Source organism: Doryrhamphus excisus, chromosome 7, assembly GCF_030265055.1.
Source record: "Doryrhamphus excisus isolate RoL2022-K1 chromosome 7, RoL_Dexc_1.0, whole genome shotgun sequence".
Lineage (NCBI taxonomy): Eukaryota > Metazoa > Chordata > Actinopteri > Syngnathiformes > Syngnathidae > Doryrhamphus > Doryrhamphus excisus.
The window spans coordinates 10,072,358-10,100,113 of NC_080472.1; the positions used below are offsets into that span (position 1 = coordinate 10,072,358).

At 43.3% G+C, this 27,756-nt stretch overlaps 2 protein-coding genes across 3 annotated transcripts in view; one reads left to right on the forward strand and one right to left on the reverse strand.

The window, feature by feature from the left end:
* Positions 1-27,756, forward strand: part of ncapd3 (non-SMC condensin II complex, subunit D3) — a 154,408-nt gene that overhangs the window by 34,875 nt on the left and 91,777 nt on the right. The window lies entirely within an intron of this gene.
* Positions 1-27,756, reverse strand: part of LOC131132041 (sodium/potassium/calcium exchanger 3-like) — a 49,232-nt gene that overhangs the window by 6,184 nt on the left and 15,292 nt on the right. The window contains exons 3-16 of one of the 2 annotated variants that reach the window (XM_058077217.1): positions 15,793-15,869; positions 15,346-15,420; positions 15,151-15,235; positions 14,506-14,609; positions 11,961-12,035; positions 11,709-11,734; positions 11,538-11,591; positions 9,801-9,925; positions 9,187-9,347; positions 7,777-8,011; positions 7,047-7,213; positions 6,841-6,955; positions 3,860-3,972; positions 312-377 (exon numbers count right to left, since the gene is read on the reverse strand). In XM_058077217.1, the coding sequence (XP_057933200.1) occupies positions 312-377; positions 3,860-3,972; positions 6,841-6,955; positions 7,047-7,213; positions 7,777-8,011; positions 9,187-9,347; positions 9,801-9,925; positions 11,538-11,591; positions 11,709-11,734; positions 11,961-12,035; positions 14,506-14,609; positions 15,151-15,235; positions 15,346-15,420; positions 15,793-15,869 (1,478 nt within the window). The remainder of the gene's footprint in view (positions 1-311; positions 378-3,859; positions 3,973-6,840; positions 6,956-7,046; positions 7,214-7,776; positions 8,012-9,186; positions 9,348-9,800; positions 9,926-11,537; positions 11,592-11,708; positions 11,735-11,960; positions 12,036-14,505; positions 14,610-15,150; positions 15,236-15,345; positions 15,421-15,792; positions 15,870-27,756) is intronic. The other variant, XM_058077218.1, reaches the window with a different exon arrangement.

The window sequence follows — 27,756 nt, forward strand, 5'->3', positions numbered from 1 at the left end:
CCACGATCGATACCCAAACGCTCCCTAAACCACCCATCATTTCTCCTTTCCTGGTAGATGTGCTTCGTTTAACCTCGGGAATCGTTGACCTTGTGAGGTCGGGGGAGTTGACCACGTTTCCTTTCAACTCACCTTAAAAGTGCAGACTTCAAACTGTTTCCCACTCCTGCCCCAGTCCAGCAAAAGCAGGCTTATGATCCATAATGTTGATGTCAGTCAAAGCAAAAGGCAACAGACTGCATCTTCCACTTTATGGAATAATAAGACTGACCAAGGTTCCACACGGAGTCGGGTAATGAAAGGATTCTCACCGTCAGAAACACAGACGCCAACAGGAGCCCGACAGAAAAAATCAGCCCTTTGCTGTTTAATTTGATCTGCAAGAAAAGAAATGGACTTGAATTACGGAAGGAAGAAATTGGGAATTCAACAGAGCTTTCTGCTATGAGCAGTAAAGATGAGGCAAAAATATTCCCTTACGGTAAAAAAAAAAACCCTTAGTGATGTTCCGAATACTCAAAATACATTCCAATTCATGTATTATTATCATGAATGTATCATGAATGTATTAACGGTAGCTGTAAAAGGTTACAGGGTTGGGACTAACCCTAACCCTAACCCTAACCCTAACCCCCCCCCCCCCCCCCCCCCAATAAGATTGGCACAAGATTGATCCGACTGTTTGATGGAGGACGGAAGATTCCAGTTTTGATCCACGGCTTCCTTTCACTGATACAGTTGTCGCTCAGCACTTCAAATTCAGCTTCAAATGTTGTCAAAAACAAAGGAATGACTGTTTTATGGTTGAATCCAGCATATTATTAGTCAAAGTTCTTAGTTCTTGGCCTAAAATAAGCTTTGTGAAGCATGAAGATGGCTAAATGAAGGAAAATACAAAAGTCAGGCATGTAGAGGATGCATTCAAAGACTCGTATTCCAAATTGGTTGTGATGTATTAGAGCAATCTGTCAGTGCTGGACGACACATGTCTAAGTGTATTTATTGCTGCTACCACTAGAGGGAGTTGTTGACTGCTGCGGCTGCAGTAAAGAACCACCCGCCCTCAGACTACCAGATGTTCCTGCATGAGCATATAGAACACCACAGCGCTAACCCTAACCCTAACACCACAGCGCTAACCCTAACCCTAACACCACAGCGCTAACACTAACCCTAACACCACAGCGCTAACCCTAACCATAACACCACAGTGCTAACACTAACACCACAGCGCTAACCCTAACCATAACACCACAGCGCTAACCCTAACACCTCAGCACTAACCCTAACCATAACATCACAGTGCTAACCCTAACACCACAGTGCTAACCCTAACACCACAGCGCTAACCCTAATCATAACACCACAGCGCTAACCTTAACCCTAACACCACAGCGCTAACCCGAACACCACAGCGCTAACCCTAACCCTAACACCACAGCGCTAACCCTAACCCGAACACCACAGCGCTAACCCTAACCCTAACCCTAACATCACAGCGCTAACCCTAACCCTAACACCACAGCGCTAACCCTAACACCACAGCGCTAACACTAACCCGAATACCTCAGCGCTAACCCTAATCATAACACCACAGCGCTAACCCTAACACCACAGCGCTAACCCTAACATCACAGCGCTAACCCTAACACCTCAGCACTAACCCTAACCCTAACACCACAGCGCTAATCCTAAACCTAACACCACAGCGCTAATCCTAAACCTAACACCACAGCGCTAACCCTAACCCTAACACCACAGCGCTAACACTAACCCTAACACCACAGCGCTAACCCTAACCATAACACCACAGTGCTAACACTAACACCACAGCGCTAACCCTAACCATAACACCACAGCGCTAACCCTAACACCTCAGCGCTAACCCTAACCATAACATCACAGTGCTAACCCTAACACCACAGTGCTAACCCTAACCATAACACCACAGCGCTAACCCTAACACCACAGCGCTAACACTAACACCTCAGCGCTAACCCTAACCCTAACACCACAATGCTAACACTAACACCACGGCGCTAACCCTCACACCACAATGCTAACCCTAACACCACAGTGCTAACCCGAACCCTAACACCACAATGCTAACCCGAACCCTAACACCACAATGCTAACCCTAACACCACAATGCTAACCCTAACACCTCAGCACTAACCCTAACCCTAACACCACAGCGCTAACACTAACACCTCAGCGCTAACCCTAACACCTCAACGCTAACCCTAACACCTCAACGCTAACCCTAACACCTCAGCGCTAACCCTAACCCTAACACCACAGCGCTAACCCTAACACCTCAACGCTAACCCTAACCCCTCAGCACTAACCCTAACCCCTCAGTGCTAACCCTAACCCCTCAGCACTAACCCTAACCCCTCAGCGCTAACTCTAACACCACAGCGCTAGCCCTAACACCTCAACGCTAACCCTAACACCTCAGTGCTAACCCTAACACCACAGCGCTAACCCGAACACCTCAATGCTAACCCTAACACCTCAGCGCTAACCCTAACACCTCAACGCTAACCCTAACACCTCAGTGCTAACCCTAACACCACAGCGCTAACCCGAACACCTCAATGCTAACCCTAACACCTCAGCGCTAACCCTAACACCTCAACGCTAACCCTAACACCACAGCGCTAACCCTAACCCTAACACCATAGCGCTAACCTTAACACCATAGCGCTAACCCTAACACCACAGGTCTAACCCTAACCCTATACAGTAAAGCCACCCCAATAATGTTACATTGAGGAGACAACAGTACGCCATGTAGAACATAACAAGGAACTCTCCCAACGTGTGCGTCTATGTGTCTATATGTCTTATTTTACTTTAATGTGTCTTATTTTGGCTGCACGGTGACCAAGTGGTTAGCGGCTCCAGCATAGGCTCCAGCACCCCCACGACCCCCATGAGGATAAGCGGTAGAAAATGAATGAATGAATGTATGTCTTATTTTCTTTTATTATACTATCTACTATATTGGGTGGTGGAAGTGTAAATGTGAATATAGGGGTGCTATTTCATGTTTAGATGGCTCTTATAATGTTCATTTAGAAGGTCATAAACAAGTTTTCTAGGTTCTAACTAAATTACAAAATTACTATAACTACTTAAAGCGGAATTGTACTTCTTGGAAATTCACTGGTTAGGTCTGAAGCGATTAACCCTGATAAACGAGGGATTACTGCATGAGGCATTCAGAAGACCTTGTGATAATAAGTATGTTTTGATACCGGTCACGAGGCTTTTATCGCAACAACGTGTGCTAGCGCTGCGGCTTTAACCTGCAGCAAGCTGAAACTCAATGCTGAATCCTGGGCTAGCACCAAAACACGTTCACAGCAATGAGACTTATTGATTTGATTTTCTGTCATTATGTGTCTTATGTTGGCTAACAGGAGTGTAAACGTGACAAAACGTCCTGAGGGCTCCAACTAAATGCTTTCCTTTAAAATAACAAATCCTACTTTGCAGGAATTCACTTATGGTGGTCGGGTCTGGAAGCAGTTAACGCAATAAACGAGGTTGTTGAGGTTGCACGGTAGACAAGTGGTGAGCTCAACAGTCTCACAGTCTGGAAATGCGGGTTTGAATCTCATTGGAACATCTCTCATCTCATGCTTTGGTGGCTTTTCTCTTGGTTCTCCGGCTTGGTTCTCATGGCCACGGACATTGACTGGGGCGGGTGAACCAAATTGGCAATTAACATTCATAAGCTCTGCGTTCACACCAGGAGACGGCAGATGATTCCTGGTTCCTCAGGAACATGAACTGATTTGAAGGCTAATCTTTCCCGATACATTCGAATTCCACGTAGGACGCTGCTTACATCAGAGCCGTAGTTAATAGCGAGCGTCTTCAGAGCCCAGGGGAGGCCGAGGCCCACCAAGATGTCAAACACATTACTGCCGATGGAGTTTGACACCGCCATGTCACCCATTCCTGCACAGACCAACAGAGAGGAGGTTGTACGCCAGCACAGAAGACGGGAAATGGAGGGCGAGGACAGTGAGGACAGCTGGGGCTGGTGGCGCCGAGGTGAGTCAACAAAAGATGAGCTTGGTGGCCGATGTTCCCGACAAACAACAAATGGAGGAGACCACAAAGCGAAGGGAGGTGAAATACGGACGGGGCGCACCTCTCCGCACGCCCAGACAGACACAACTCTTTCAATATTTGATGAGAGGAGAGAGAAAGCACGGATGAAAGGATCCCCGTTGAGCTTTTCCACTTTTCAAAGGAGGAGGAAAGATGGCTGACATTCCATGCACACAGTATCCCGTCAACATTGATATTTTCTGTTATTCCGCATACTCCAAATATTGTTGGCAATGAAATCAAAACCCAAAGTAGCCATTGTTATTGTTATTAATATTATAAGTGCACATTGGCACATGAGGAGAATGGCCGTCAGAATAAGTAGATATATTTGTTGACATGGTTGCGCTTCTTTTGGGTAAAAAGTTTGGGGTGGTTCATTGGTTCCAGACACACCTGTGATAAATTAATTTCCACAAAGTACGATTCCTGTTTTACAAATGGAATATTTTCATAGTTACAGCAGAGAAAACTTGACAGCCTTTTAAATATAGCTTTTGAACATTACTGGAATGGTCACCTTTACACCCGTGTTACCAAGTACAGCAGACGTAATAAAAGAAAATAAGACATTTAAGACATCAATAGTCGGAATAAATGTGTTGCGGATGTGTGGAGGACAGGAAGTGATGTCTAAGTTGAGTTTGGTCATGGGTTGCAGCCGCTAAGAGTAGCCCATGTTATTGTTCTGATTATTACCGTAAGGCAGGGGTGTCAAACACGCGGCCCGCGGGCCAAATGTGGCCCGCAGGACACTACTTTGAGGCCCCCGCCTTGATATGAAAGTTTTATGTTAGTGAGGCCCGCGCAAGTTTGATATGGATGCTGTATGGTATCATGTACCCAGAAAAAATGATTACGTTTGATTCATGTTCATGTTAAAGGTTAAATAACTGTTAATAGTTATCCTCCCTATCCGTGTGGAAGTGGTAAGTTTTTGGCTATTTAAGTTTAAAGGAAATAACTTGAAGGCTACCGCTTACGTCGCTAGCTCTCTAGTTTGCGAGTTAGCATGTGTCTCAAGACCCTGCAGTTGCGCAATATGTTGTAAATAAAAAAAGAGTATAAATAGATAGATAGATAGATAGATAGATAGATAGACTCCCTTTATTGTCATTGCACAAAAACACAGTAGTGAAATTGCCAACGAAATGTCGTTGCCTGGCTCCCATATAATAACAGACACAAAAGAAGATAAGTAATAATAAATAATAATAATAATAATAATGTGGAGAATAAATAGATGTCTACAGGGCTCTAATAATGCTTTGTTCATTTTAATCTGAAAAAAATCATTTGTCTACCCAACAACTATATGTGCTTTCTTAACTTTTTATTATTTGCCGTTTTATTATTATTATTATTATTATTATTATATTTATTTATTTATTACTGATTGATTGATTTTCTTTATTCTTGATTTGTTTATTTATTTTTCATCTTATTTTGTGCAGAAAAATAAAAAGTACGATATTTGAGAACAGTGGAATGTTTTATCAGAGCTTTTATTGTAGAAAATTGGAACCAAAGCACTGAAAAAGTTTGTATATTTTTCTGTTTTGAATAAATGCGTTGGTTTTTTTTGGAAAACCTGATGCGGCCCAGCCTCGCCCAGACCCTAGCTTCAGTGGCCCCCAGGTAAATTGAGTTTGAGACCCCTGCCGTAAGGAAAGGATGAGTTTCCACTCCATTTTGGATAAGTAATGCCAAGTTTTTGCACTTGTTCATAACGGAGTACTGATTATTGTCGTGCCACTCTGTCTTCCTCACAAATTCCAAAAAATGCATGCTAGGTTCAGTAGCGGAACTACGAGATGGGGGGCTGGGGCCACGCTTGGTCACTTACCCCACTATCCCCACTTTCCCCAGTAGCCACTGCAACGAGTGGGGGGCAGTTTTGACAACCATGGCTCTGTGGTGCAAAACGTTAGTTCAGCCTCGCGGCCATTTCACTGCTGCACACAACTTTCCGTGGAGGAGAAGAGTGCTGCCTATTTAGTGGAGGAGCTGTCAATAAAACCACCTTTTGCAGGAGCTGCAAGAGGTAGAAAGTTTTCCATGATCACTTTGGTTGCTTCCTGTCAAGTTTTCTCACAATGTTGACTTTGACTTAAAATCTGAAGCGTGATTTTAAGATTTCCGCACATAAATCTGTTAATATTGGAAGCTCTCCGGAGCTGCATGAGTGAGTTTATAAACCAAGGAGTTATTTGCACACATTTGCCTATCGGCATCCACTTCCATATTATGCCCGGTGCGGGTTTGGCCGCCATGATGGTGAGCAGAATCCAGAAACTGTGCATTGAAAACATGAAACACGACTGAGCTCGATTAGACGGTCCAAAGCAGTGGCGGCCATCTGGACAATTCAACTTATATTGACTTACTTATATACGCCAACCCTAAGCGACTAATGGTACGCCTACTTAGCATCGCGTTTTTCATGCATCTTTTGGACACCTAGTATTTGTCTTTTACTTCATTCCATTTTTTCATTGAAAATACTACTTTTTTTTAAAATTAATAATAACATAAAAATGAAAGCATGTGATTTATTACTGTATTTCTTTTTGCAAAACCATGAATTGGCCTATCACGGTCAGGTCTGGAACCAATGAAGCCCGGTAAACCAGGGAATACCGCATATATTTCCATGAGTCGTTAATGGAGGAAAAAGGTATGCATTTAAAGGTGGTCGCCGCGTGGGTCTACCTTGTCTCGCCACAATGAGGCTGGCCATACAATCGGGGACGCTAGTGCCGGCGGCCAGGAAGGTGATGCCCATGATGACGTCCGGGATGCCGAGAGTGAAGCCAATCACTGTGACCTGAGGGGGGGTGGACTGGCTGTCAGTCAATCACAGGACACAAGTCCCCTTTTCTATTGCTTATCCCGAATCTGACTTTGAAAGCTCTCACCATCCAAACCATGACGTAGGAGAAGGCGGCGATCCACAGTGTTGAGGCGACGAAGGACAGCATGAACCAGTTCTCCCAGCGAGGTGCGGAGCAGTCGGGCACGGTGAAGTAGAGCAGCAGACACAGAGGCCAGGCCAGCAGCCACTTCAGCTTGTTCAACGCACCGGCTGCAACACCCACCACATACAGGGCGTCCCTTAAGTCTGCACATGCTCAGTAGATGGTTCCCTTCCCAAGAAAAATGCGGTCCATATAAATTAAGCATTTTCTAGCATGAAAATGGCTGAATGAACTAAAACCAAAAAAAAAATGCATTCAAAAGACGCATGTAGAACATAATGCCGCTCCATTACGTTCTCCGCTCCGGGCCCGGACTCCCCGGTCCCCGGCCACCTCCTCCAGCTCCACCGGGAGGATACCAAGGCGTTCCCAGGCCAGCTGTGAGACATAATCCCTCCAGCGTGTCCTATGTCTGCCCCGGGGGCCTTTTCCCGGCTGGGCGTCCGGGAGGCATCTGGACTAGATGCCCGAGCCACCTGAAGGAGGAGCGGCTCTACTCTGAGCCCCTCCCGGGTGACTGACCCACGGAGAAAACTCATTTCAGCCGCTTGTATCCGCCATTTGCTCTTTGGCTCACGACCCAAAGCCAATACAATACAATATAAAATACATTACAATATAAAATCTACAGTATTGTTATGGGTAAAGCAGTTCTATACATCCAGTCTACCTGGACACTGGAAGGGCACCAACGGTCCTTCTCCATCCTCTTCTTCCTCCTCTTCATCGTTCTCATTGTTCTCGTTGTCTTCGTTCTCGGTCTCGTTGCCCGTCTCACGGTCTCGCATGCTGACACCTCTCTCTACTCCAGACAGTCCGTTTTCCGCGTTCCCCCTGTTGCCCCCTTTTACTGGGCCGTCTGAGTCTCCGTTGGTCAAAGTCCGCGTGTTGATGAGACGCTGCCTCTGCAACACACACGCTTGATGTCAGGGACAGATATATTCTTAGATATAAGATATAGTCAGCCCATATTCTTCTTGTTCTTTATTGACCTGGGACTTACACTAAAAATACATTTGATAGATTATTAATAAGATATATTCTTTGTAGGGCTGTCAAAGTTAACTCATTAAGAACATTAACACAAAGGGCTCTAACATTGTGGCGCAGCGTGGCGCAGCCCACGCAGTGGTTAATTGGTCCAGTGCACCACTGTGTGCAGCCAATTTGGTCATTTGGTAGACTGAACCAGGTGAGGAGTCCACATTGTTAGCTTGGCGCAGGAACAACTTCATGACAAAACAGCCCGCCAAAAGTGTGGTGAAAGTTCGCCAACTCCGACCTGGTCTACTCGGGGCACAGGTGAAGCGCAGCCACAGGCGGACAGCACAGACAGATCACCAAAACTTCACAGGCAGGTTTCAGAGTAAAAAGCAGTGACAGCAACCACTATTTCATGGAAGCGTCTGAACCAGCATGGACATTTTTGGATTCAATGGCACCTGAAAGTATGATGCCAACCAGGGGCCGACTTTGGGAAGGGGGCGGGGGGATTCCCTTCAGTGTGTAACCTTCCGTAACCTTTTCACTTCTTGGTTGCTGAGCAGTATGTATTTTAATGGGAATTATGGAAGAAGAAAGTTGAATGATTCAAAGGTTGAGACAAATCATCGGCTATTTCACCGAGATGCTGAGAAAGCTGATATGCCGTGGTCATTCTTGGACTAAATATATGGTAACTTCTTAGCCTATGATCATGTGTTGCCTTACAAAAGATCCAAAATATCAATATCATTTGTCACTATGTGGCCCTCGGTGGAGAACATTTGGATACCCCTGATTTAGTTCATATCGTACGAGCAAAGACAAAGTCATGGCAAAGTCCTTTCAAACTTCCAAAGACAGGAACGTTACTTAAGTGGACATAATATCATATGAAACAGAAAATGTGCAATGATCAGGCAGTCTCCTCATGTCTCTACACACAGTCTGAGGTAAACGAGCAAGGAATGACGAGGTCTGATTCAGATGGCGATTATGTTAGCCGCCACTCTGAGGGGCGTCAACATGAAGGATACTCTACGGTCCATAATACGGTCCATCATTTCCCAATCAACAGCGAGGCTTCAGAGTGTTTTACCTCAGTGATGAGCATCCGAGAGGCCATGGTGAGACGGGTTCTCGGGGAGAAGTGGCTGGTGATCATGATTCTCATGCCGGCCTCCGAGAAGGACAGCTGGTGGGGGTAAGCTGAAAGCAACTCGTCGACCATCAGCACCGATGTCTTCCTGCAGTGGTTGGCTGTACGACACACACGGACACACCAGAAATGGGATTAGACGGAATAGTCTAACATCCAATTCTCTGTTCCTTATCAAGCCTTACAGTCCCTAATAACACACACCACGTGGAATCAATGTGTGTATTGATGTCCATGATGCCCACTGAAATTGGAAAAAAACATCTGGAATTGGTCCCCTTTTGCAGCTATAACATCTTTTGTCGGACGTCTGTGGGAGATTCTCGTCCATTGCTCTACGTTTGTGTGGTCAGATGTAGACGGGGACGGTCTCTGTCCGTCTGGCTCTGCAATGGGTAATCCCAAAGCCGTTTGACGGACTGGCCTCTCGGCTTTCAGGTCTTTCCACAGCAAATTCATCCAATCATCCAACCTCTATACCCCTGGGTCTTGGTGCATGTACTGCAAATACTGTATATTATATTGAAATGACAAATGGAGTTAAACTTTCAAACCTTTCTTCAGCAGGACCGCTGTAGCATCTGAGCCATCGTCAAGCTCGCCATTGGCCGCACCGTTTCTCACACTGGATGAGTATTTCTTCTTCCTCTCCAAAAAACCAACCACATGGGAGTTCAGTCTGTAGAAAACAAGCTGCATCACTAAAACGTGAACCTACACGTAAGAATACTCTAGGTCAGGGGTCTCAAACACGCGGCCCACGGGCCAAATGTGGCCCGCAGGACACTAGTTTGAGGCCCCCGCCTTGATATGAAAGTTTAATGTTAGTGCGGCCCGCGCAAGTTTGATATGGATGCTGTATGGTATCATGTACCCAGAAAAAATTATTACATTTGATTCATGTTCATGTTAAAGGTTAAATAACTGTTAATAGTTATCCTCCCTATCCGTGTGGAAGTGGTAAGTTTTGGGCTATTTAAGTTTAAAGGAAATAATTTGGAGGCTACCGTTTAGGTCGCTAGCTCTCTAGTTTGCGAGTTAGCATGTGTCTCAAGACCCTGCAGTTGCGCAATATGTTGTAAATAAAAAGAGTATAAATGTGACTATAGTCGTGTTTTGTCATGTCTACAGGGCTCTAATAATGCTTTGTTAATTTTAATCTGAAAAAATCATTTGTCTACCCAACAACTATATGTGCTTTCTTAAGTTTTTATTATTTGCCCTTTTATTATTATTATATTTATTTATTTATTACTGATTGATTTTCTTTATTCTTGATTTGTTTATTTATTTTTCATCTTATTTTGTGCAGAAAAATAAAATGTAAGATATTTGAGAACAGTGGAATGTTTTATCAGAGCTTTTATTGTAGAAAATTGGAACCAAAGTACTGAAAAAGTTTGTATATTTTTCTGTTTTTAATAAATGCGTTTTTTGGGGGGGGAAACCTGATGCGGCCCGCCTCTGGGCACGCCCACTCCACTGTGATTGGACAAAAAGTGCTTCCTAACTATGAACCCTATAAGGGAGTCCGCCCCTCTATGACATCACAAAGGGGCAGTTTTACCACGCCTTTTGAAAGCGAGCATTTTGAGCCATCCCCAACTTCTTTCAGGGCTCACTTCCAAATGTGCAAACCTCCTGATCTGAAACCTTGGCATGGTTTAACACCAGAATCCAACATTCTAACTACATTTATAGGTCAGAACCGTGGAAAAGCATCAGAGGCCCCCTTTTAATACACACGGAAAAAGATTCAATGAGAAACAGTCGCAATTCCTTACTTTTATCCCTGTGGTTGTTTTGCACACTGGAAGGGGCGTTGCAAAGGAGGGAGAGACAGGCTTAAGTCTCAATCATGACACCGCTACACTGCTTGGTTATCACTGTCCATTTCATGGCAGCAGATCCTTTCAGATGTTCAGAGATGCTGTGTTTATCCCTCATGATGGGACGCCTGGACCGGACATGCAGCCCATGTCCATTATGTCCACTTCCTGAACGTTCATATTCACACCATGTCTTCCATTTTCCATTTCATCTTTCCTTTTCTTCAAAGAGAAAAGCCTGCCTACGCTTGGGAGACATAATGAAGGGAAAAACGAGAACTAAAACCAACAAACGGCGTTATGCTTCCTCAGTGTATTCCTTTGCCGACACATCCGCACGGAACTATTCCGCCCTACTATTCCACTTTTTGAACGCGTCGTAACACGAGGACCGCCTCTAGAAGGCTTTGGTGTTTCTTTTAGGTCTGTTTGATTCCGTATGCTATGTATTAGCGAACTTACTTCATGATCAGAATATAGACGAAGTACATCAGAATTAAGGTGAGCGCTTCCCACCTGACAAAAAAGAGACAAGAGATCAAATTCATTTCATTTCATCAAGTTTTCTAGAAGTGTGAATGAAAAAAGGCGGTGAATATGTATGATCCATAACATAAACATAAAGAGACTTACCAAACTACTTTTTCATCATATATGAACTGAAATGAGGGAGAAAGGAGAGAAATATTTGAAGCTTATCATTTGAACATATATAAAGTATATATACAGTGGCACCTTGGTTAGCATACACCCCGGTTAGCATGGTTTCCAAAAGTTTCCAAAACAGGGTCTCAACAATAATTGACCATTATTGTGATATATTGTGCAGGTGTATGGAATGATGAACTTGTCTAATGTGAATGATTTAAAGTAGTCATGGATTACCACAATAAGAGCGGAGATGGAGAGCGTGTAGTAGACGGAGTCTCTGAGCAGAGGCCAGCAGGACAGACGGATGGTCTGGTTAAAAAACACAAAGACGTCAGATGAGGGAATAAAAGTATTAACATTGAATGTCTGTCATATCTGTTTGCATAAAGAGCTGAAAATAATGGGTGTGTTTCACTTTAAACGGGGGAGGACGCTAACCAAGGTTCTGCTATCCCTGGTTAGCGTCCTCCCCAGTTAGCATCTTTGGTTACTGAGACGCTTCCACTGTAAAAGTATCTTGTGAACTGTGAATATTTTATTACTTTGTAAATCAAATACTGCAATATTAGGACATTGAGTATGACCACACTCGATGAATGTCGAGTAGCACAACACCCTTGGCGGCACTGACTTCTGTGCACCGCTAACAAGATCAACTGGCTCTTGCATAATATGCAATCTAAACAGAAAAAAACATTCTTTCAAGTATGTTTCTTCCTTGCTTGCGGGATTAAAGCGGCAACGGGGGACAGGCGGGATTTGAAGCAACTGTAATTACAACCAAAAAAAAAAAAGAGTCCCAAGTTATTTGAGCTTTAAAAAGTATTTCTCCTTCATATGACACAGCTCAATTGAACATCCCGGTCAGAGTTGAAGGCTTTATCTTGAATAAAGAAACGTGTGGAAATATAACCTTGCTGTTCTCCTGTAAGTCTTATTTGAAATATAGAATTGTCTAGAATTGTCTGGAATAAGCGCTTAGCCAGATACAAGTCGACGTTTAGGTATTGGTTTCAATCCCAGTCAAAAAAATGCTACCATGAAGCCCCGTTTGTGAAGCAGTCCAAAAAAAAACAGGAGAAAAGACTCAAATCAACTGGTGACAATTCATAATAACAGATATTATCCATTTTTTATGTTATACAATAAACAGTGTTTTTTGGAATGATTTCCCTCAAATTGAGAATTTTATAGTAAATCACAAGTCCTTCATAAATCTGTGGAAGTAGATAGATTTATTTCTTGACTTCCAAGAAAGGAGGAATGGTTTGATGCTGGAGGCCACCCAATGTTAACCCAACTTAAGACCAGTTGAAGAATTCCAAGAGTCTTAATCAGATGGAAAATGGCTGTGGGAATGCTTGATGCCTGAGATTCCAGGAGGCCCGTGGGAATGATGGCTTCATGGTGGGCCTTTCGTGGTGGGCATCCGCTGTCTGAGCTGATGCCCATTTTGGTCAACTTCCCCCAAATGTTCTCCTTTGGACTTCGATGAGGGGAACATGGATGGTCCATGGGAGTGAGCTTATCACTCTGGAACAAGTCTTTGCAATTCATTGACAAAAATGTTTTTGTCTCACACCCATTTCTTATTTTTCCATTTTGTAGTTCTACTTAGGACCAAAATGTCAATTCTGAAACTTTTCAACTTTACGTAGCCCACTTTTGGGCAGGAAATGCATTTGGGCCGCTTGTATTCACAATCTCGTTCTTTCAGTCATGACCCAAAGCTCCTGACCAGCGGAGAGGATAGGAACATAGATGGACTCTGGCTCAGCTCTATGGTCACCACAGTGGTCCTTTACAGAGACCACATTGCTGTCGACCTCCCTCTTGGATAACACCCCGACACACTCAAACCCCTCCACCCGGGGCAAGACCTCACCCCCAGCTCGAGGGTCTACTGCACTTGACTCCGTAAAATAGCATGAGTGTCAATCTAGGTCAGGGGTCTCAAACACGTGGCCCGCGGGCCAAATGTGGCCCGCAGGACACTAGTTTGAGGCCCCCGCCTTGATATGAAAGTTTAATGTTAGTGCGGCCCGCGCAAGTTTGATATGGATGCTGTATGGTATCATGTACCCAGAAAAAATGATTACGTTTGATTAATGTTCATGTAAAGGTTAAATAACTGTTAATAGTTATCCTCCCTATCCGTGTGGAAGTGGTAAGTTTTTGGCTATTTAAGTTGAAAGGAAATAACTTGAAGGCTACCGTTTAGGTCGCTAGCGCTCTAGTTTGCGAGTTAGCATGTGTCTCAAGACCCTGCAGTTGCGCAATATGTTGTAAATAAAAAGAGTATAAATGTGACTATAGTCGTGTTTTGTCATGTCTACAGGGCTCTAATAATGCTTTGTTCATTTTAATCTGAAAAAAATCATTTGTCTACCCAACAACTATATGTGCTTTCTTAAGTTTTTATTATTATCATATTTCTTTATTTATTTATTACTGATTGAGTGATTTTCTTTAATCTTGATTTGTTTATTTATTTTTCATCTTATTTTGTGCAGAAAAATTAAAATGAAGATATTTGAGAACAGTGGAATGTTTTATCAGAGCTTTTATTTTAGAAAATCGGAACCAAAGCACTGAAAAAGTTTGTATATTTTTCTGTTTTTAATAAATGCGTTTTTTGGGGGGGGTTTTTGAAAACCTGATGCGGCCCAGCCTTGCCCAGACCCGAGCTCCAGTGGCCCCCAGGTAAATTGAGTTTGAGACCCCTGATCTAGGTGATTCCTTGAAAGGAAAAGCAACAAGTTCAAATATTGTACTTTACCTGCACAGCAAATATCCCACATACTCCAATAATACAGAGGATATTGAAGACCGCCGAGCCCACAATAGTGCCAACCCCGACATCCCCTTTAGTGATGAAGACTCCTGCAAATCAGACATAAAAGCAACGCTTGTTGGAAACCACAAGCCATTTATCCAAGTTATGATATCAATCAAAAAACATCCAAATTACTTTCTCTTCTTTATAGTTGAGGAAATATCAAAACTCAGGCATTGGACCTTCATCCACACACAAAAGGAGATTTTTGTCTGTAAAAAAAAACTATGATTTTGTCGTTAAGGTTTTTGTCTTACTTTTTTGTTTGTATTACTGCTGAGCATACATTTGTACACAGAATATTAAATGTCCCATTTTCTCTTATTATGTCTACTATGTTGGGGATAATGCGTGGAAAGAGTGAGTATAGGGGTGCCATTTCATGTCTGGAGGGCTCTAATAATCTTAAAGGCATATTTAGAAGGTTGTCAACTCCAAAAAATATTCCCTTTATGAATAAGCAATACTTGTACTTGACTTATCATGGTTGGGCGTGGAACCAACTACCCGTGATAAACGGGGGACAAGAGTATCAATGATTGTGAATTGGATGTTTGATGTTTGACAGCAGATGTCAGTATCTTTCACCTATGACGGAGGTGAAGAGTTCAGGAGCTGAACTGCCCGCCGCCATGAAGGTCGCTCCAGCAACATCCTCGCTAAGATGAAGACGCTAGAAGAGACAATGATAGAGAACGATCAACACTGAGAAGCCATCATTGCGTATAATGATACGCAATGACCATAACCCTATTTTTGTAAAAAAATGAGAATGGGAATTACCTCACATATCTTGTCTAGCGAGGGAACAAAGTAGTCATCACAGACTAAGGCCAGAGCGTAGAACATGTAGACGGCCTGCAAGGACACAATGATGGTAGTTGGAAGTTCACCAGAGGGAAATAAAAGCATAAACGTAGAACATTACAAGGAGTCTGGTTCATATTTCATTGCTGTTTTTCCATTGGTGCATATTTATATTGAGATTTTTCATGTTTTATAGTCTTCTCCAACAGGGATGCCGCACCAAAGGCGCTCGATGTCTTGACAACGAGCTTTAATTATTACACGGTATGTACTGTATGTACTACATCTTGTATCATGAAGTACCTCTTGTTCATCATGTGTGCTGGGATGCGGCAATGCTAGGCGTGTCTTAGAGCACACTTGTGTATAAATACATGCTTGGTCAATTAGTGGAATTCATAGAGGGCTTGAGAAGACACTCACACAGAGGACGTGCAAGCCCACGGCTCCATCAATGCGCTCCTGATTAGTGAAATAATCTCTGGGGAACTCGTGGATGGCTGCAGACGAAACAGAACACAACGGAAACAAGACACATTACTGTCGGCCACTGGGCCATCACCCCCGGGGGGGTCCACAGATGCAAACACTAACAGTAAAGAAGAATCCATTTCACAAGCAGAAGACAAGCACGCTACAAAAAGTTCACTCCATTTTACCATGGAAGGAAAAACCATTCCATTCAGGATTTCGGATTCAGAACTGGAGGAGTCTGTTAAAGAAGGAGCTCGGTGGGGAGGGGGGGTCGTCCATGGTGGGAGTTCGTTCAGCGTCCTCCAGCACCCGAGTGCTGCTAAGTTGTTGGGCTTTCGGGATCAGTTTGTCGTTTTTGTTCAAGTCCTTTTTGCTGCCGCTGCTCCCAACACACCACAGGGGGTAAACTTACAAAATACCCTTTTTTTCCCCACCTGTATGATGAGTGTGAATAATGTTGACTCCCATTGTCCCCAGTTCTCCCAGTTCAATCATCATAATCATAATCAATAATCATAACTAACAGATAGCAGCAGCTCATCGTGATTCGTGCTCCTCATGCAAGCGGCCGGGTTAAAAATAGCAACAGCCCAACTTGACCCAGCTTGTGTGTATATGTGTGTATGTGTGTGTGTGTCTATGTATGCGTGTGTATTGAGGTCTGCTTAACTTGTCTTATGTTCATGTGTGTAGTGCTTGTGTAACGCCATGGCAACTCAATGCGCACTGACATTCTCTCTCAGCACGGCCGAGAGCCAGCTAGAGCCAGGCGGCGGCAGCTGCCACGCGTGCTCTCATGCTCTCAACACAACGATGGCCGGCAGCTCAGTACCAAGGAGGAGAGAATGGCTACAAAAAAAGTCACAGAAGGGGAAAGGGAGGCCGGCGATGACCTTTGTAGGTAAAGATTGGTAGGCAACATCGTCCGGGTCATAAAGACCATTCCACTCTGGCCAGTCCCCCAGCCGGCCAGTACAGAGGTCACAATGTCAGTTGGTATAGAAATAGTATTTACAGATGGTATTTTGCTCTACAGTTGAGTCTTACATTTTTTTGTTGTTGTTTATTTTGCAGTAGAATGACAAGGAATCAAAATGGAAAAGTATTTCCACCTTCCACACATGTTAAAAAGATTCATACACGTCTACTGAATATGAGCATCTGACATGGTTCGGGATTATCGTAGTGGATGTTTCAACATCCCAGCAATGATGTAACCCTCTGGTACTGTACTAATCTTGTTAATATTCTGTTGAAAAAATGCATGAGAGCGAGTGAGCGAGACCAAACACGTGGCTTTAGAAAAGAAAGACGGGGAAAATGTACGCTTGTACGATTTATAGCTGCTACATTACATCCATTTTTGGACATACCTGTATCATCTTTCATATACTTTCATATAAAGACCGTTGGTGCTACGAGCATGCACGCGCATGCATGGAATTGATCAACTATCGATGAATTGATTTATCTATTATCGTGACAGTCCTAGGAACGTACCAATGTAATGCACCCCTGGTTGCATTTTCAGGTTAGCCAAAATGTGCATGACCCTGTACAGAAGATGTATTGTAAGATTTTTGTCCAAGTAGTTTGGGAACCGATGTACACATTAAGTACACACACACACACACACAACAGCAGCTTCCAAATCCCTGAGCTGCGTGAGATCAATGTGGATTGACCCAAGCAGAGACGGACGGCCTGTCACTTCAGGGGCAGAGACAACGGTGGCCCCCTCCCCCCTTGCATAACACCACGAGCATTACGTAAGACTTGTGTGGTTAGGATCCAAACACAGACACATTGACAGAAAAAGAATAATCCTACAAATCCGATACATCATTAAAGGCGTAATGGGGAGACCTCAACATAAGAGCAGCCAGGAAAACTGGGGATTCTTCCCGAGGACGACAGATGGCGTTTCCTCCATCGACAACATGCACGGGGCAGCTCACAAAACCCTCACATGAAGAACTAGCAGCTCCAAAACACACTGTCCATCATGTGCTTCTTCTGGCTAGTAAGATGACCAGCAACATTCATGGTCCACCGCTTTTGTCAACATTCTTAGAAAAGCCTTGTTTTATTAACTTGGGACATGCTGGAAGGATCATGTCCAGGAACGCTTGGCTGTCCCTGCCACCAGAAGTCCGGGCCTCTTCAGTGGGACTGCTGCACCCACGACCCAGACCCGAATAGGCGGAAGAAAATGGACAAATGGACCGACACGACGACTACCATCTACTGCAGGGGTCTCAAACTCAATTTACTTGGGGGCCACTGGAGCTCGGGTCTGGGTGAGACTGGGCTGCATCAGGTTTTCCAAAAAAAACAAAAACGCATTTATTAAAAACAAAAACATTTTAAAAACTTCGCTTTGGTTCCAATTTTCTACAAGAAAAGCTCTGATAAAACATTCCACTGTTCTCAAATATCTTACTTTTTATTTTTCTACACAAAATAAGATGAACAATAAATAAACAAATCAAGAATAAAGAAAATCAATCAATCAATCAGTAATAAATAAATAAATATAATAATAATAAAACGGCAAATAATAAAAAGTTAAGAAAGCACATATAGTTGGTGGGTAGACAAATGATTTTTTTCAGATTAAAATGAACAAAGCATTATTAGAGCCCTGTAGACATGACAAAACACGACTATAGTCACATTTATACTCTTTTTATTTACAACATATTGCGTAACTGCAGGGTCTTGAGACACATGCTAACTCGCAAACTAGAGAGCTAGCGACCTAAACGGTAGCCTTCAAGTTATTTCCTTTAAACTTAAATAGCCAAAAACTTACCACTTCCACACGGATAGGGAGGATAACTATTAACAGTTATTTAACCTTTAACATGAACATGAATCAAACGTAATAATTTTTTCTGGGTACATGATACCATACAGCATCCATATCAAACTTGCGCGGGCCGCACTAACATTAAACTTTCATATCAAGGCGGGGGCCTCAAACTAGTGTCCTGCGGGCCACATTTGGCCCACGGGCCGCGTGTTTGAGGCCCCTGATCTACTGTATATGGAAGTTACAAAAGCAGAATATTCAGAATGCAGTCAGAGTGCAGTTGGAATGCTGTTTGATACTTTTCCACTTTGAATCTACCTTGTACGTTTTTAGCTAATACTAAATACTAAAATACGTTTTTAGTTAATATTTGTAATGCACTCAGCATGCAGTCGCAATTGTTAGAATGCGCTTAGAATATCCCGGAATAAACCACAAATTGTCATTCCAATGGCATTCTGGCTCATTCTTCTTCTAGTGCCACCAGGGAATTAGCGATAAGAAGTGAAGGAGTTGGTCCAGTCAGCTGGCTGGGACCTGACAAGGTGAGCATGTCCACTTGCATGTGTCCATCGGAGGGAGATGAGTGACAGGAGGAGCCGCATGCATCGTGCTGCAGATGGAGAAAACTACACTCTGAAAACTCTTTGGCTGTGTGTTTGTGTGTGCCCGCTCCCGGCTAAAGGTTACATGGTAATGGTGGCATTTAATCAGGGAGGCGGCAAGAAATCAGATTATGACCTGTGCGGGCCTGGGACTTATTATACAGGAGACAAAAATCAACATCGTCTTTCTTCAGTGTCTCGCCTGAGATGATGACACGCCGCTGCAATGTAAAACAAAAACATCCCGAGAAAATAAAACATTACTTTGGAATAAGTCATTGAGGGCAATTCATTTTCAATTCATATTTCCGCCTCCATGTTTGACAGTAGGGATGTTGTTGGAGTCATATTGGATTCTAACACATGCAGTCCGTTTCGGCTCTATTCAGAGCTCAATAAGTCAGTCCATCAGGTGTTTTCCCGTCAAACATTCAGGTGGGTTTGTACATGTCTTCTTGATCAGCAAAGCGCCTTACGAATGCTCTTCTTGCTGACGGTGCTCCCAACTCCCTTGACATCGTCGGCCAGCTCCTCCCATGTCCTTGTGGGCTGTCCTACCGGGTAAAATCTTGCATGGAGCTCCACAGCGGGTGTGATTGACTTCCAATAGTACTCTCTTTATCGCCAAACTTCTTCCTCGTGCTCTTGTAGTCCGTTCCCATCTGCTGGTCTGCAGTCTTGTCTCCTCCCATGAGAGAATTTGCATGGCGGCTGTATTTTATACACATGAGTACTTTCTTAAAGCGACAGGAAGTAAATGTGCAAGCAACAGCTTGTGTCAGTTTCAATTCTGATGATGTCGACGACATTTTTTGCGGCCGTGTCTTTGGCTCGTCTTATATGAGCGAAATCGGGCATCCAAATGTTTTCCTCCGAGGGCCCAATAGTGGAAAATCATATTGATATTTTGTAAAGCAACACATGTAGACAGGCTAAGAAGTTATACAGTATATAGTCCATGAAACCACTGCATCTCGGCCTATTATTTTATTTATGTATTTATTATATACAAAGCCTATTATTAACATTTGTCTCAATCTTTCAATCACTCAACTTTCTCTGTAAATATTCTCTCATCATATTTTGACTTTATTGCCATAGTATTTTCAGTTCGGCCTCACCTAACTTTCCAAAAAAAAACCTTATTTAGTTTTTTTCACAATATTATGACTTTAAAAATATTATATTTTCTTACATTTTCAACGACTAAAATGACATTATTTTTCCTCACAACATAGAACATACACTTCTGGCTTCATGCCATTATCATCCACAGCAGCACGTACACTCCTCAAATACCCCCCCCCTGCCAGGACGTAAGACATACCACACGTCCACTCCAGTCATCATCCACGAGCTCTGCCCAAAGTCCGTACATTAGCCTGCGTCCTCATCGTACGTATAACATGAAAGATAGCGGAGCAGATGGCCTTGATATTAATCCCATCACACACGTTACTTACAGGAAATGTTCCCTTCATTCTTTTTATCCGCTCTGTGCAACATCACATCATCTCTGGAATCAACATGTCGGCTGTGTATTGTACCGTCTGAGCTTTCAGATAATGCAGATCAGTAAAAGGCACATGTAAGTACAACAACGGCGTAAAGCTTTTTAAATGCCACTTGTTTGGAACGTGTACTTGGCGTTGAGTACGGAACACGCCCAGCCGAAGGGTAGAGGTTAGCGACGTAAATGCACGGCCGTTGTTGTTGTTGGGGGAGCCACGTTATATCACAGCATAATCTCCACTTTCCGCACTGCGGCATCAACGCGACATGCTGCTACTACATTCTTTCCGCCAAATCAAACATCACCTGTGCGGGTTGGAAGTCCAGCACTCAGGTACTTGTGCTACCACTCCCACCGAGGGGGGGTTGGTTCCCAACAAGCTGACTTAAAAATCACAGTTGAGGGAGGCATGGACTGGTCACCATGAACAATTAACCCATTGGTAATATCGAGTGTGAACGAAGCACGTGAGGAATGGAGGTGTGGACACTACAAATGTTGGTATCGATCCCATACCAGGTCAATTCAGGTACCGTAAATTCTGCTGTGTTAAGCACTTCATTTGTCTTCAACTTTGAACCCAGCTATAATCTAATCCAGGGGTCGGGAACCTTTTTGGCTAAGAGAGCCATGAAGGCCAGATATTTTAAACATTGAATGCAATAAAATGTGTGCATTTGTATGTAAGACCAACAGTTTTAGATATAATGGGCTCTAATTACGTAGACCAGGCACACTACCCCACGCCAATGGGGTGTGGCCAGCATACTTTCGTGAGCAGCGCAGTGTCCAATAATAAATCAAATACTTGCTGCCATTAATGCAACTTCTGCTGCTGCATGGTTTTGCACCGTACTCCGTACACATATTTCATTCTTTTGGCCATCTTCACCAGAAGGCTTGGTTCTGCAGCTTTAGCTAGGTGACTATTTGACTAAAGGAGGAAAGTTTACATTTACATGTTGACATCTCAATGACCGAGGTAGACTACCACATTACCCAGTAATAATCGAGTTTTGGTGTTTGACCTGGAAAATATCATCAGGAAAGATAGATATGGTTGGCCGTATTGCAGTAGAAAAGAGATGGACGGATTAAAATGCATGAGAAAGTTGTTGATTATTTTTAACAGTCATTTCTGTGATGTTTACTTTAAAATGTTAGCAAAAATACATTTTTATTGTGGTAAGAAACGCTTGAGAGCCAGATACAGTCATCAAAAGAGCCCTACCTGGCTCCTGAGCCATAGGTTCCCTACCTCTGATCTAATCTTTTATTATTAAAGCTCTTTTATTGACAGGAGCCAATCACAAGCTATCAGTGCACTCACAACGAGCTTGGAGGTCATAAAAGCCGAATTGACTCATCTAACTAAGAACACCGCTATATTCATCACACATCAACTGAACACTCCCCATGTATACCTCAGAAATATAGAAAAAATATATACATCTCTTTTAGAGTTTTCCCATGAGTCATCTGAGCAAGGCATTCACTGGGGCTCTGCAATGACATCAGCCTGCCTTTGGGCTTTGTGCTCCGGACTCCTCTGGCTCCCTGTGGTGGACGGAGACATCATTACAGCACCATCTGCTCTTCTGGCAGTTATGTATTATGGATAGATATAATAACCGCTGTTTCTTATTTTAAACTCATACATTTAATGTATATTTCCTAGGTACCTTTTAAGTGTTAAGTTGCCGTGTGATGAGTTTAATGACTAAATAATACCTTTATGGTCAGCCCTCTACATTTAGTGGGTGTTTATACACCGGAATTTATGGAAGTCATGCGGTTTCAAACATGTTCCGTTCCTGTACTGTAATGTGAGTTAATTTTTTAGGTAGGAATTTACACAGTGGAACCTTGGTTAGAGCCATTAATCCCAGAAGGTCCGACTCTAACTGAAACATACTCTAACCAAATATACGCAATATTGCGCGTGAACTGTGTTAATAGACTGTGTGAATGTATCAATATGGGCAATACTGTATGTACCTGTATTTACTTGACATCGGATGAAGAGACGCTGTAAAGCTGTGAGCTCCTGCTACCGTGAAGTACACACCGCTGCATGCACACACACTAACACACCGGCGGGTGACACACAGTTCACTGGTTTCCATGGCAGCAGCGAGAAGAGGGTCTGTTCCCAAAAGCAAGATATGCTGATTTGCCTGATCAGCACTCTGGTGCTACAGTGGTACAGTCCAGCAAGTCCACAAACTATGCTTCCTACTCGCTGATGCAAGTGGAAGTTGCTAAGCAGGGATGTCAACTCATGTAGGTCGCCTGATATTATCATACATGGCTATGATATCGGATCACATCGGTCTTGGTTTGTCTGCGGATCACGATATCAAAAGTGTATCATTGACCGGCATTACGGGTTTGAATGATCCAATAAGAAACTCAACCCTCTTCCTCCAATGTCACTTCCTGTCCGCCCCCCACTCAGCTCCCCTAGGAACACATTTATAGCAACACACACGAAGAGTGGAGTTCCAGCTTGGCATGACTGCAAAAGTAGCCAGTGTTTTTATTTCTTAGTCCTGATCAAACTGACACTGGCACGTTCACTCATGTCTTTCAATGTTGAATATTTGGGTTTACTTCATGACAGACACACAGAATACTTTATTCATTCTGTCTTTATGAAGCCATTTTGATGCTTGAAAGTGCTCCACTTAGACAAAGAAATGCATGCAATTTGCTTAAATCTGCATATGCTACGACTAATAATAGGCTGTATTCAACCACCAAACAGCATGATTTATTCATGAATGTATTTTCAAAAAGATGTAAAGCCGCGACATGGCGAGGGAGGACTGCACTCCACTCTGACACTAAGTTGTGATACACGAAATATGATATTTTTCATGTATGATTTGCAAAACAAATTGGTTACAGATGTGATCATTTGGAATGAGCAGATATTCTATATATTCTGTACCATATAAAGGCGAGAACACGTCACATACATGGCAGATATTCTGTATATTCTGTATCATATAAAGGCGAGAACACGTCCCATACATGGCAGATATTCTGTATATTCTGTATCATATAAAAGGCGAGAACACGTCCCATACATGGCAGATATTCTGTATATTCTGTACCATATAAAGGCGAGAACACGTCCCATACATGGCAGATATTCTGTATATTCTGTATCATATAAAGGCGAGAACACGTCCCATACATGGCACATATTCTGTATATTCTGTATCATATAAAGGCGAGAACACGTCCCATACATGGCAGATATTCTGTATCATGTAAAGGCGAGAACACGTCCCATCCTGGGCCAGCAGCATATTCTTTTGGGACCGTATGTGGATGGCCAGTAATGACCATTCAAAGACACGGGGGGTGCACGGCTCCACAATCATTTTACTCTGACAAGAGGTCTCACACCCCCAAGAGGCTTTGTGTCCTGATATGCTGCATTCAATTCCAGAGACTAAAGCTAATCCCACAGGGCTCCCTAAGAGCCCATTCATCATTTGCATGCGCTGAGCTGTTTGCTTCAAACACACGGATAGAGTCAATTAGAGGAGATTTTCCTCGAAGGAAGAGAAAAACATTCCTGTGAAAGTGTTTAGATTTGAGAATTCATCAGTCAACACAGTGGCCCTCCAAGATAGACCTATCTTCTGTAGATCTATTGGGGACACAGCTATGCTTCAGCTCACATTTGTTTGTGGAGGTGTGGAAATAGAGTGGTCATGGATGCAAGTCAGATAAGTAAAGATAACCATAACTTCCCCCAACTAAGATAAGATAAGATATGCCTTTATTCGGCCCTCAGTGGGGCAATTTGCTAGGAAAGCCCATAAAAGGCAGACATTTTTATCATGTTCTAACTATTCTTGTAGTTATGACCTTATTCCCATAATATTCTAACTTTATTCTGGTAACATTTGAACTTTTTCCAAAAATGACACATTCATTCATGATGTTGTTTTTCATGGACTTTTTGATGCTACCAGCATGTTGTCATTGTTATCATACATATTATGTTATCATATGTGATAATATCAGTTATTTTCTTAAAATGACAACTTTTTCTCGATTGATGACTCCTCTTAATATTGTGACTTCATTCCTGCCAAATTTGTCTATTTTTTCGGTTGTTGTTTTTTTGTTTTTTTTTTGCAGGCCAATTAAAAAACCGTATGTGGGCTGCAAATAACACAGGAGAGAGACATAATCCCTACAGCGTGTCCGAGGTCTGCCCCGGGGCCTTTTCCCGGCAGGCATGCCCGGGACACCTCACCAGGGAGGCCTCCGGGAGGCATCCGGACTAGATGCCTGAGCCACCTCAACTGGATCCTCTCCATGTCAAGGACGAGCGGTTCTCCTCTGAGCCCCTCCTGGATGACTGAGCTCCTCGCCCTATCGCTTACGGTGAGTCCAGCTACCCTACGTAGATTCCGTCGTTGGACTCCGTAGGTGGACTCCGTAAGGTAGTAGACCATTATGACTTCATTCTTGTAAAATGTCTGTCATTTATGCTAGGTTTTCAGAGTGTAGGGCAGGGGTGCTCACACTTTTTCAGCATGCGAGCTACTTTTAAAATGGCCGAGTCAAAATGATCTACCCACTACAAAAATGCAAAACATCTATTTATTTTCAAATGTATTGAGGATTATTTGTACGTACAATGTACTGTATGTTGATGTACCTTACATAACCAAATGAGCCAATATTGCAAAACACACATAATTAACTATTAAAATTTTTTGTAATTACCTGAGTTTACTTTGATGACTTGCACTGAATTGAACCAGCCAGGGATGCATAGTCCGGACAGTAGCTGCTGATAGCCAGTCTCAAGCACACTTCCAAATGTTTATCAGTCATGGATAATATCCGTATCATAATATCGGTATAATATTCCATATCCGTATGGAAGTGATATGTTTTTTGCCTTTTTACTTGGTCCAGTTTTTGCCTTTTTACTTGGTCCAGCTCCTTCACTCATTTTAGTGACCATAAACTTTAGCGAGGGCTTAAAATCTCGCAATTCGCCGACTAGCTTAGCACTTTGCATCGTTGTTTACGCATGAGCGGTAAAGGTCAAAATTTAGGTGTCATCTGACTGGTTGTCCTGTATGTCAATCAAGTAACGGGGATGGCTGATAGGCTGACATCGTAAGTTCTGCTGCACTTAGAGACGTTGTTTGATTTGATTGGTCACCCGAAGGGCAACATTCAGTTGTCATCTGAATGGCTGCCCTGTATATCAATCAAGTGACGGCATTGATGCTAGGATGATATTTTTTTAATGTCACGCCGCGATCGACCAGTACCACCTCCGCGATCGACCGGTAGCTCGCGATCGACTTAATGAGCACCCCTGGTGTAGGGGCTCGGATCTCCTATCGTTGCTGTACCAGACTGAATGTGTCTCTCGTCTTGGCATCCTGGGGTCGGGGCTAACACATATGCTGAACGTTGATGTAAACCTGGAGAAAACGGTCTGAGAAAGACAAATAAAATCCCCCTCCATCACTGCTGTGACTCACCCAAAGCATAAAAATAGGACCAAAGCTTGTCTTCCTCTGTCATGATTGCACGGTGAGAGGTAAGGATGAATGCTGGATCACAGCGCTGCAAGCTTTTTGACCTCAAAGAATACCCAAGAAGCCATTTTGACAAAGCGGACTATTTTGGGGACATTGCCGTCACGTGCCTGAGCATCACCATTGCATATTTACAGGCGGGCTGCCGAGCCAGCAGCTCTAAAAACATGTTCTCCTCCTGTTTTCCTCCAGTGCTCACGAAAACACAAATAGAAATGCACCGTCCAAACTGTCAGCATGAATAAATGTTAGCTTTTTAGTCCGGTTTTAAAGATGCGCACAGACACATTGTGTTGGAATGATAAAAATACAAGCCATCTATGTGGACCAACTGCAGTCCTGCTCCACCATGTTCTTCTCATTACCAAAGGTGCCCACTTACGTTGGTGTTGGTGTAATATTATTAACCTGGCACTGCCAATTAACTTCCTGTTCAGTGCAAAGTAAACTTAACCTGCATTCTACCACGGCGACTTACAAAATGCACACATTTCATTTTGTGTTCCCTTGTTGGCCACCAGAAGAAATATGAGCGCATCTTTAATCGTGTGTACGCCAGTTGTGTACCAAGTCCCAAAATATCATTTAGCAAGAACATTTCAAAATAAAATACCCTGTATAAAGTCATGTCAATTTCAGGGTATGAACGGCTACTTTTTTCTTAAAGGAGTGGCCAATGAAGCTAACGTGTTTTTGGAATGGGGGGGGGGGGGGGGGTACCCGGAGAAAAGCCACGCATGCACGGGTGAACATGCAAACTCCACACAGAGATGGCCGGGGTCGGAATCAAACTCAGGTCTCCTAGTTGTGTGGCCTGCACGCTAACCACTCGGCCTTGCTGTGATCAATGGAAGTAAAAATCAGGGCTCGACAATAACGATGTACCGATGGCCCGGGGCAAGTTAAAACAAAATTCGGGCAAGTAAATCCAATCATTAATATTCCCGTCGGGCAAGTGCACTTTAGCATGCCGTACTGCCAAGAGTTTTTTCTAAAGCGGTTCTTGTTGGGTGTTGGTAAAACACGGACTGCGTAATTCCGGTGGTAATTTGCAAACCAATCCTTGTAAATCTTGAAATGGACCAATCAGAATCGTTTATTTAGACCGCGGTCCGTAATCCACATCCGCGTTTTACCCACACCCGTTCTTGTTCGCGATCAACCAATCAGCGATCGTTTTACTAGGAAAACATCTATCATGGCGTCCCTGCCAACATCGTCTAATTCTTCAACAACTTCTGAAGGAAAACACCAAAAAGTGATGAAACAGTGCGTCCTAAACAAGTATTTTATTAGCGGCAGCAAATCAAATGATGGCAAAGGTGAGTGAATCACGTTGCTGTGACAATTTGAAGTGGTCACAATGAAACACCACCCATTAGATCCAATACC